Source organism: Spermophilus citellus (genome assembly GCF_964194105.1).
Source record: "Spermophilus citellus genome assembly, chromosome: 7".
Taxonomy (NCBI): domain Eukaryota; kingdom Metazoa; phylum Chordata; class Mammalia; order Rodentia; family Sciuridae; genus Spermophilus; species Spermophilus citellus.
The window spans coordinates 113050963-113063325 of record NC_138188.1 but is presented as its reverse complement, the minus strand read 5'-3'; the positions used below and the strand labels follow the sequence as shown (position 1 = coordinate 113063325).

The 12363-nt window shown below is 37.2% G+C and overlaps 1 protein-coding gene across 2 annotated transcripts in view; it reads right to left on the bottom strand.

The window, feature by feature from the left end:
- LSG1 (large 60S subunit nuclear export GTPase 1) overlaps window positions 1-10974 on the bottom strand; it is a 32942-nt gene extending 21968 nt beyond the window's left edge. For both annotated transcript variants that reach the window (XM_081302922.1, XM_081302921.1), the window contains exons 1-4: window positions 10846-10974; window positions 9159-9285; window positions 3008-3128; window positions 2754-2840 (exon numbers count right to left, since the gene is read on the bottom strand). In XM_081302922.1, coding sequence (XP_081159048.1) covers window positions 2754-2840; window positions 3008-3128; window positions 9159-9285; window positions 10846-10944 — 434 coding nt within the window. In that variant the 5' untranslated portion in view covers window positions 10945-10974. The remainder of the gene's footprint in view (window positions 1-2753; window positions 2841-3007; window positions 3129-9158; window positions 9286-10845) is intronic.
- Between the last annotated feature and the right edge of the window lie 1389 nt (window positions 10975-12363).

The following is a 12363-nucleotide window of genomic DNA, read 5'->3' as shown; positions in this document are numbered from 1 at the left end:
AAATTCTGGCGAATCGGATACAAAAACATATCAAAAAAATTGTGCACCATGATCAAGTAGGATTCATCCCTGGGATGCAAGGCTGGTTCAATATACGGAAATCAATAAATGTTATTCACCACATCAATAGATTTAAAAATAAGAACCATATGATCATCTCGATAGATGCAGAAAAAGCATTCGACAAAGTACAGCATCCCTTTATGTTCAAAACTCTAGAAAAACTAGGGATAACAGGAACATACCTCAATATTGTAAAAGCAATCTATGCTAAGCCTCAGGCTAGCATCATTCTGAATGGAGAAAAATTGAAGGCATTCCCTCTAAAATCTGGAACAAGACAGGGATGCCCTCTCTCACCACTTCTGTTCAACATAGTTCTCGAAACACTGGCCAGAGCAATTAGACAGACGAAAGAAATTAAAGGCATAAAAATAGGAAAAGAAGAACTTAAATTATCACTATTTGCAGATGACATAATTCTATACCTCGCAGACCCAAAAGGGTCCACAAAGAAACTATTAGAGCTAATAAATGAATTCAGCAAAGTGGCAGGATATAAAATCAACACGCATAAATCAAAGGCATTCCTGTATATCAGCGACAAATCCTCTGAAATGGAAATGAGGACAACCTCTCCATTCACAATATCCTCAAAAAAAAAAAAAAAAAAAACTTGGGAATCAACCTCACAAAAGAGGTGAAAGACTTATACAATGAAAACTACAGAACCCTAAAGAGAGAAGTAGAAGAAGATCTTAGAAGATGGGAAAATATACCCTGTTCATGGGTAGGCAGAACTAACATCATCAAAATGGCGATATTACCAAAAGTTCTCTATAGGTTTAATGCAATGCCAATCAAAATCCCAAGGGCATTTCTTGTAGAAATAGAGAAAGCAATCATGAAATTCATATGGAAAAATAAAAGCCCCAGAATAGCAAAAACAATGCTAAGCAGGAAGTGTGAATCAGGCGGTATAGCGATACCAGACTTCAAACTATACTACAGAGCAATAGTAACAAAAACAGCATGGTACTGGTACCAAAACAGGCGGGTGGACCAATGGTACAGAATAGAGGACACAGAAACCAATCCACAAAACTACAACTATCTTATATTTGATAAAGGGGCTAAAAGCATGCAATGGAGGAAGGATAGCATCTTCAACAAATGGTGCTGGGAAAACTGGAAATCCATATGCAACAAAATGAAACTGAATCCCTTTCTCTCGCCATGCACAAAAGTTAACTCAAAATGGATCAAGGAGCTTGATATCAAATCAGAGACACGGCGTCTGATAGAAGAAAAAGTTGGCTATGATCTACATACTGTGGGGTCGGGCTCCAAATTCCTTAATAGGACACCCATAGCACAAGAGTTAATAACTAGAATCAACAAATGGGACTTACTTAAACTAAAAAGTTTTTTCTCAGCAAAAGAAACAATAAGAGAGGTAAATAGGGAGCCTACATCCTGGGAACAAATCTTTACTCCTCACACTTCAGATAGAGCCCTAATATCCAGAGTATACAAAGAACTCAAAAAATTAGACAATAAAATAACAAATAACCCAATCAACAAATGGGCCAAGGACCTGAACAGACACTTCTCAGAGGAGGACATACGATCAATCAACAAATACATGAAAAAACGCTCACTATCTCTAGCAGTCAGAGAAATGCAAATCAAAACCACCCTAAGATACCATCTCACTCCAGTAAGATTGGCAGCCATTAGGAAGTCAAACAACAAGTAGTGCTGGCGAGGATGTGGGGAAAAGGGTACACTTGTACATTGCTGGTGGGACTGCAAATTGGTGCGGACAATTTGGAAAGCAGTATGGAGATTTCTTGGAAAGCTGGGAATGGAACCACCATTTGACCCAGCTATTCCCCTTCTCGGTCTATTCCCTAAAGACCTAAAAAGAACATACTACAGGGACACTGCTACATCGATGTTCATAGCAGCACAATTCACAACAGCAAGACTGTGGAACCAATCTAGATGCCCTTCAATAGATGAATGGATAAAAAAAATGTGGCATTTATACACAATGGAGTATTACTCTGCATTAAAAAAATGACAAAATCATAGAATTTGCAGGGAAATGGATGGCATTAGAGCAGATTATGCTAAGTGAAGCTAGCCAATCCCTAAAAAACAAATGCCAAACGTCTTCTTTGATATAAGGAGAGTAACTAAGAACAGAGTAGGGACAAAGCGCATGAGAAGAAGATTAACATTAAATAGGGATGAGAGGTGGGAGGGAAAGGGAGAGAGAAGGGAAATTGCATGAAAATGGAAGGAGACCCTCAGGGTTATACAAAATTACATACAAGAGGAAGTGAGGGGAAAGGGAAAAAAAAATACAAGGGGGAGAAATGAATTACAGTAGAGGGGGTAGAGAGAGAAGAGGGGAGGGGAGTGGAGGGAAGGGGGGATAGTAGAGGATAGGAAAGGCAGCAGAATACAACAGACACTAGTATGGCAATATGTAAATCAATGGATGTGTAACGGATGTGATTCTGCAATTTGTATACGGGGTAAAAATGTGAGTTCATAACCCACTTGAATCAAAGTGTGAAATATGATATATCAAGAACTATGTAATGTTTTGAACAACCAACAATAAAAATTAAAAAAAAATAATAATTATGTCTATATAAATTCTGTTGTCAGCTATAGCTAAAAAGAACCAATAAAAAATTGCAAGCCAATTTTACACACAAAAAGAGTCTAATAACACTCACCGGACAAGCTGACGTCTCCATTTTAGGAAGTTATCTTTCTCTGCTTGTTTAAGTTCTTCTGGGCTAGTTTTTTTGTCCCAGTGTGGTCTGAAACAGAGAGAAAAAAATTCCATATAGAAGTTATCAAAATAAGACAGGGAATTTGAAAATAATGACAGCTGAGGAAAAAAAGCATGAAAAATGTGAATAACTAAAAATTTTACACTCAGCCGCCCTGTATGGCGTGTAGTGATCTAAGTTTTTGCTCAACTCACCTCCTTGGTATACACAAGAACTGTTTGTTTTCTTCATGGAGTTTCTTAATTCTCTGGCTTTCTTCAAAAGACAGCAGTCCAGTTCTAGCCTCAGGGAGCACAAACTTAATATTAAGCTTTTCTGTTCACACAAAAGAAAAGTACTATTATTTAAGATGCACTCTAAATTACTGAGGGTAGGTCATTTTATAAACTTGGGAAACTAACGATATGGAGCCTACATCAGAATTTAAACCGTATTCTTCTAGCCCTGAATAAGTTATAATTTCCAAATGAAGTTTTATACCAAGAGAGAAATTAATAATTCTTCATAAAAGGACCATTTCTAAAAGTACTAATTTTATAAAACTACATATGGTAAATATTTCACTGAAACAAAAAAGAATGGGGAAGGACTGTAAAGATTCAGCACCACCATTTTCCTCCCTTTATATATGGAGAATAATTTTAGTCACTGGGAGTTGGTGAGTAGGCAAAGATTCAGGGAAAAGACTCGCTCCAGTTAGAATTGCTAAACTACTATAGTGCTATAATTTATACAAGATATATTTTAAATTGGAGACAAACACAATACCTTTATTTTATTTATTTATTTTTATGTGCTGCTGAGGATTGAACCCAGTGCTTCACACGTGCCAGGCAAGTGCTCTATCACTAAGCCACAACCCCAGCCCCTAAACAAGATATTTATGATCAGCACTCACCATTAGTGGCTATATCATTAAAAAAAAAAAAAAAAGAAAAAAAAGAAAGAAAAAAGAAAAAAGCCAAACCTATGTATGAACTACAGAGACCTCTACTCTAGGGCTCTACCTCTCTCTGCTCTCTGAGCTGCTCTATGTCTCTCTCTTATTTTCCCCAACACAGCTAATACCTACTCAGCTTCCATAGGCAGTAGTGACTGCACTGGAGACTGGTACCTGGGAAGCTAGCAAGCTTTTTTCTGAAATGGCAAGGGAAGGTCCTATTTCAAAGATAACCAAAAACCTCCTGCAGTGTACTGCCCTTATCAGACCACCACAATGCCATGTAGGCCCTTGCCCAGCCCACTAACCTGGTTTACAGTCAACCCAACCACAATTCTTATCTATGTCATCCTCAATGACAGTCAAAACACAACTCTTTTGCCCCATGCTCTCGATGCCTTTTTTTAACATTAACTTCTTCATGGTGGTCTGCCCCATCTGACTTGGCTCTGTCCACCCTCTGTAAACACTTTGGCTCTTTGATTCATGTTCTTTATCCCAGACCATCACCCACTTTGTAAATTCACTTCTTTTCCTATTTGGCTAAAACTGCATGGTATAGCCCTTCAACCATTCTCTAACCAAACTGTAAAGTTCTTCACTCCACTGCACCCACACACCAAAACTCCAACTATGCATTACCTTTCTCATTTCAGTAGCAATGCTATGTGAACTGCTGTAGGAAATGATACAATAATGCAGCTACCTGCTATTGCAAATGTACAGGCTCCAGAAGCAGCTAAGTCTTTGGGACTTCCCATAGAAGAAAGAAATCCTATATTTTTGGCTTATTTCTTCCATTCTCTAAATGGAAACTATTCTCTTTAAAGCCCCTACACCTCCTCCGCTCGATTCCTTTCCCAAAAGATAGCCTTGACATCAATGAAGAGAAAAACTGAAGCTATTGGATATGCACCCTCTTTTTTTGATACTGGGGATTGAACCCAAGGGTACTTTATTACTGAGCTACATCTCCAGTCCTTTTCATTTTTCATTTTGAGACAGGGTCTTACTATGTTGCCCAGGGTGGACTTGAACTTGCAATCCTCCTGCTTCAGTCTCCCAAGTCACTGGGATTACAGATCGTGTCCAGCAGCACTCTCTTACCTATACACTTCATGTATGCACCCACCTCTGGCTTCTTTCCTCCAGCCTCAGAAGAATCTGTGTTCCCTTCCTACATAAGCTCATCTGTCCAACTTCACTTTTGATCCTATTTTATTCCCATCTCCTTCCAGACTCAAACTTTGCTCCATCTCATTAATCTCTGTTTTTAAAAATTAACATTTTAATTACAAAATCACATCATATAAAATTCTTTGTTAAAAAAAATAAATCAATATTTGTAAGGTAAACATTCTCTCTGACTTAACTCAAATTACCTCTTTATCTCTGCAATTCCACTTCCCTTCTTTAAGGTTATCAACTAAATGTATAACTTTCCAATCATTTTTCTAATATTCACATACATATATACATTGGCCAGTTTTAAAAGAAATATAAATAGTATTAAACTACATGTATCACTCTGCAAATTGATCTTTTCATGTGACAATAGGTCTTAGAGATCCTTCAAATTAGTATCCAGATAATTCACTGTTTTTAATAGCCACAGAGAATCTCAATTTCATAGTCTGTGTGTACCACAGTATATTTGGCCATTTTTGCTGTACTGAAACATTTAGCTTCCAAGTTTTCATAGTCAAAATACAGCATCTTTTGGGATTTTGTTAAAAATGGAAATTATTATGTTCTAGCCCACACTCGCTGAATCAAAATCTCTAGAGAAAGAACCCAGGAATTTGTTCATTAACAAGTTCTGAGTAACTCTGCTGCTCATTAATGTTTGAGAACTACTGCTCTATAATATATACTGAAAAGTGGACATGTTAAATTACAGGATTTGTACTTCAAGTTCCTAATAGCTCCTGTCAAATTAAATGTTGTCTTTTCACCTCCACCATAATCTATGGGCATACTAATATTAAATTTGACTCTACACACACACACACACACACACACACACACACACACACACATTCTCTCTCTCTCCCCCTCCCTCCCTCCTCTAATAAACAAACTAAAATGGTTCTGGCAAAGATCACTAAAGACTTTTTAAAAAACAACTTTATCAAGATATAATTCACGAACCATACAAAACATCTATTAAAAGCACACAATTCAATGATTTCTAATATACAATATATAGTCATGCAACTGTTACCACAATCAATTTTAAACATTTTCATCACCCCAAAGAGAAAATTTTACCTATTGATACTTCTCATTCCCTCTCAGGTAACCACTAATCTATTATGTCTCTGTAGGTATGCTTACTCCAGACTTTTCATATATATGGGATCATATAATATGTGATTTTTGTGTCTGGCTTCTTTCACTGAGCATTTCAAGGCTCCTGCATGCTGCATCATGTATCAGAACCTTCTTCCTTCTATGGCCAAATAATATCCCATTGTATAGGTGAACCACATTTCGTTTAATCATACATTAATTTAAGGAGACTTCAGTGCTTTATTCTCGACTCTACTCTTCTTCACTTACTCCATCCCTTCCATCAAGTCTGGTTTATTTTGGCTTCTAATGTTCTTGTTCCTGTTTTGTTCTTTACTATTCTACTTCAGTTCTGACTTGCTTCTCAATTATTGACTAAAGCAAGTCTCCCAATGCATCTTTCTTCCTTAGAAATCCATCACTGATCTTTTTAAAAATAGAATTTGGTGCAGCCATTATGGAAACTAGTATGGGAGTTCCTCAAAAGGTTTAAACTAGAACTACTGTATGATACAGAAATTCTATATGCAAAATAAATGAAAATTCACAATATCAAAGATATGAAATCAACCTGTGATTATCAATGAATGGACAGATAAGGAAAATCTGGTATACAGTCAGTTCTGTATGAACTCAACCAATTACAGGTTGAAAATATATGAGGGCTGGGGGTGTAGTTCAGTTACAGGGTGCATGCAAGAAGCCCTGGGTTTGAATCCCAAAAATGCAAACAAACCAAACCCCCAAACTTGAAAACATTCCAAGAAAAGCTGATATCACATCTGTTCTACACACACAGACTTTTTTCTTACAGTGTAATAACTACTTATATAGTATTGGGTATTACAAATAATTTACTAATGACTTAAAGTATGCAGGAGGATGTGCAGAGATTATAGGCAAATAGATTTTAAAAAAAGAACTGGAGTATCTATGGGGGGGGAGTGGGTCCTGAAACCAATCCCTACAGATATCAAGGACAACAGTATACATACACAAACGAACATTATTTAGCCTTAAAAAAAAAGAGAAGAAAACCCTGACACTTGAAATAACAGCAAACTGGAAGAACATTATGTTAAGTGAAATAAATGAAGCACAGAAAAAAAATACTGCATGAGCTCACTAATATGTGGAATATGAAAAAGGTGAGCTCACACAAGCAGAGAGAATGTTGGTTATCAGGAGTTGTGGGTGGAGGAAATAGGAAGATGCTGGTCCAAGGGTATACAATTTCAATTAGTAAATAAATTCTGGAGATCTAATGTTTCTCATGGTGACTATAATTAGCAATATTGTACCATATACTTGAAATTTGCTAAAAAAGTAGATCTTAAATGATCTCACTGCATATACACAAAACTAGTGAGGTGATGGATCTGCTAAATAGTTTGATAGCAGATATACACATATATCATATATACACATAACAACAACAACAAACTTGCTGTAACACCATAACTAAATAAAGTCGGGGGGGGACCCCAAACAACAAATCAAACAAAACCACTAGACAATGAAATCTGAAACTATGTTGTTCACTTTCTTAAAACCTTTAAGGCTCCCTTAAGCCTTTATTCTGCTCAAAATCTGCCCCTTGTCCACCTCTTCAGTGTCTGTGTTCATTACAGCCCGCCTCTTTGTGTCTGTAAAGTCAAACTTCTAATCTTTTTCTGAGTAAAACAGGCTGGTGCTTCCCATCTTGCCTTGAGTCCTCTGCCTGCCTGTGTATAGATACCTGTGTTATCTCCTCTATCCTTTTAGTATCTACTCAATATACAAGACTCAGCTCCAAGGTTAGAGTTTCCTTGACTGGACTGTCTTCCTTCAGATAGAAATGATTATTAACTCAATCTTTTATGACCCTATTGTCTTCTATAGATTTGTTTCATAGCACCCAAAACAAAATCTTTTAAATTATTTTTTGGTTCATAAAGTCTTTTTTTTTAATTGCTATATTATAATTTTGCATAACAGTGGCATTCATTATGCCATAGTCATACATGCATATAACATAATCTGGTCAATCTCATTTCCCAGTACCAAAACAAAATCTTGCTAAAACAAAATTTATCTTTTAACACTATACTCTGAGTAGTCAATACCTAGTAGTCAGTACACCTGAGAGTAAATGTTCAAAAAAGCATTTGAGCCAGGTGCAGTGGCGCACACCTGTAATCCCAGCAGCTAGGGAGGCTGATAGTAGGATTTTGAATTCAAAGCCAGCCTCAGCAATGGGGAAGCACTAAGCAACTCAGTGAGACCCTGTCTCTAAATAAAATACTAAATAGGGCTGGGAATATGGCTCAGTTGTTGAGTGCCCCTGAGTTCAATCCCTAGTACTCCTCCACGAAAAACAAAACAAAAAACAAACAAACAAAAAATCCATTTGAACAAATGAAGAATGATTTGCTAAACAACATAATAACATTTAAAAGACATTTATAGTAACAAGAAGAGGACTAGAAATAATAGTTTATAATACTATTTTATAAGAGTGCCAGGTACTCTCCTAAAAAAAAAAAAAAAAAAAGGAAAGTAGTGAATAAAATTATGTACATGCAAAAACTGACCAAAATGCATTGGCTGGTGCTTTAAAAAACAGTCAAGACTGGCATGGTGACACACCTTTGTAATACCAGCAACTCAGGAACCTGAGGTAGGAGATGACAAGTTTAAGGTCAGCCCCTGTAACTTAGCAAGGCCCTAAGAAAATCCTTTCTCAAAAGAAAAAATTTAAAAAATGGGCTGGGGATGTGGTTCAGTAGTTAAGCACCACTGGATTTAATTCCCAGCACTAAAATAAGGAAAACAAAACCCAAAAACCAAACAAACAAAACAAAACCCACAGTCAAACTGCCTAACAATAGCAAGGATGGAATTTTATTTTTTAATAATGATGTCAGAAAACAATTTCTGGAGAATGCCATGTTGTTGACTGGTCATTTTTACTATGAGAGGTTGAATTTCTTGAACTTGATATACCAAGTATAAGAAGTTTAAAGTTATGAGTTTAGCAGAGTCTCAAACACTTCCCAGTAAAACATATTTGTATCTAGTTAGCAAGGTGATATGTGACTAGTGTTACATATACTCAGGAATAAACAACTTACCAGCTATGAACTCTGTTCCTGCAAGTTCTGCAGTCGCAAGAAAGTCATCAAGAGAGCTCTGTTCAGTCACAGACTGAAGATTAAGACGACCCCAATCATAGCCATCATTGAGTTCACTTGTGTGCAACTATGAATAGAACACAGGGTAAGAAATAAAGCTGCTCTCTTCTGCTCTTGACATCCAAACAGGCTCTAAATGTCTTTGCATTTGTTCTGTGTTCAAGATCACAATGTTCTGTGATCTTGAGGGTACTTTAGCCCCTTTCAAAACTATACAACTAACAATCAACACTTAAATAAGCACTTTTTAATCTCATGGTAAGTACTTCCTCTTCATCATTTATTTAATTTTCAGAGTTTTCTGAAGTGAATTTTATTTTATCTCATTTTCTGATTAGAAAAGTGAGATTTAAAGACAAAATAATTTGCATTTAGTTTCAAACTAAGTGGTATATATAGAATTTGAACCCAGACTGTCCAACTCTGCCAGTCACCATTTTTTGATAGACCACAATAAGAAATACATTTTACACAGTGACCCAAAGGTGTGTGACACACATGGAGGTAAGTGTATAAGTACTATTAATTACTGTAAAATGTAAATTAAAAAATCTAGAAACAAAAGTTATCACATACAATACTAATATTTCTTATTTTCTCTTACCAATGTTACTATTCAACTGATTTCCAGAGGGAACCCATACCATAGTCTAATAAAAACACTAGCTATGTCCTTAGTACAGCTACAAATAAATAAAACAAAAAAGTTAAGGGTCCAAACTTAAGGGCCCTTAACTTTACTGATGCTCTGGGTCACAGCATCAGTAAATATTTGAATAAAGATTAGAATCTACATTCAATTTTCTACTTTCTAAAGGCTGCACTAATACATTAATAACGAGTTCCTTCAAAATCAATTAAAATTATTAGTAATCTAATGTCCAGGGTAAGTCACACCTGATATGTACTGAATGCAGATTACTTTACAGCCTATATGGTTGTAAGTCGGATGGCATGATCGTGGCACCAGGATAGTCAAATTCAGCACGTGGGAAAAAAATAACTTTAGCAGAGAATCTTACTGATCACTCAGTGATGTTCTCAAATACTTGGAGAATAAATGACTAGAATGAGAAACAGAAACCAAACCATATTCACTTTTTTAAGGGTCTTCCAGAGGCCTAGAGAAAAATTAGACCTGTCACATCTTGGAAATAAATGGCTCATTAAACCCCCAGGGAGAAAAGAGAGAGAGAGAGAGAGAGAGAGAGAGAGAGGGAGGAGCACAGATCTAGGTTATTTTGTAGTACTCATGGTAACCCAATAGTTTTGGAGACTCAATTCTTTAAACCAATCAGTTTTTAAATAAGTTTTCTTTCCTGCTCAGAAACTTCCAAGCATTTCTTCTATGGCTTGTCTCTAGAGCGAAAATCAAACGCATTTAAGACAGTGTGGCATCCGGGACTTCGCACTCTCACTCCAGCCTCACGGTCATACCAGGTCAGCTTTCAGGCCTTTCCCTCTGGGCCCTGTGGCTGGCTAGGGCCTGCTTCCCGGTCTGGCAAAAACGACAACTTGAACACTGCTTAGGCATCACTGTGCAAAATTTCTGTGACTTCTGACCCCCAATTTTGTAGCACTCAGGCTCTCGAAACTACTCAAAGTAAGATGACAGTGTCTAACTTACCCACGAGTCGGGGTGACGATGGCTACGGCTCTTCTGAGTCTGATGGCGGATGAGGGCCCGGCCCAAAGACCCATTGCCCAGCGCTCTCCTCCGACCCATAGCAATCCAGTTGTGGTACGAACCTCCCAGCGCGTGCCGCTTCCGGAATTCAACTCTACTTCAGGAAGTTACGTTTGGGCGAGTCCAAATAGTTCAGGCCCAAAGATGAGAAGGAAAAGCGAAATGACTTGCTCCACGATGCTTTACAGTATTATATAAAAGAAATTTAAAGATTATTTCTGGGTCTTTCCTATGAATGTCCCTGTAAATATCTCAATTTGTATAGAATGATTCAGTCAAGAGAATGGTACATCCCAGATTTGTTCTTTATTTTTTAGCGTCCGGCTAGAAACGAAGACAACTGGAAAATATGGCCGTTCACATTCAAGGTATGAACCCGCCTCCTAGCCGGTTTCTTCGGGAGTAGGCGGAGACTCCAAAGAAAGGTGTTTCTGCGGCGCATGGTGGAAGCGACTCCCACGCTTTAGTTTCCAACCAAGTGTGGAGTTCCGGAGGTTCAACCCAGAAACTAAATACATTTTTTGTTTACCTACGATTCCCTACCTGCCTGAATGGGAGTTCGGAACGAGAAGTTGAATATTTCCAGAGTTTGGTAAGGTTTCAAGGAAATTCAGTTAGGGTCTGATGTCTGCTTTATTTCTAATAATAATAATAACAACAACAACAACAACAACAACAATAATAATGCTTAGAAGTTCCAGTTAAAATTTCATTAACATTTTTTCAGTAGTTAAAGAGAAAACTGTGAGTTGGTTCCACTCTTCAAAGCCTGTGCTTTTGTTTCTCACTTTATTATTAATTTTATCTATAACGCAAATATGAAGTCAATTTAGAGTGACGTGTGTAAAAGACATTCTCATTGATCCAGAAAACCGCTTCACTATTGTGATGCTCAGAGAAGAGAGTAGTTTTCCCGGGCCATAGGTGAAATATATGCAGCGTCAGGAATCAAACCCATGTCTTATCACTATTGTATAAATTTCTGGGAGGACTGGGGAATGAGGATTGTTAGCATGTATTCAAAAAAATAATAGGATCAAGTTAATGTATATGTTAACTAGCTGTATTTAGCTTTCCACTACCTATAGCACATTAAAACATGATGTACATCATACATATACACATTTTGATCTGTCAGTTAAGACTTAAAAAAAATCACTGGATCAAGGAGCCATCTCCACTTGCGCAGTGGTGCATGCTTATAATCTCAGCAGCTAGGGAGGCTGAGGCAGGAGGATCATGAGTTCAAAGTCAGCCTCTATAACAGGGAGACGCTAAGCAACCCAGTAAGACCCTGCCTCTGAATAAAATACAAAACTGGGCTGAGGATGTGGCTTAATGGTCCAGTGCCCCTGAGTTCAGTCCCTGGTATACATCCCCCCCCCCCAAAAAAAAAAAAAAAGAAACCATCTCATCTAGTACCTCTCAAAATTTAATGTATATATGAATCCCCTGGAA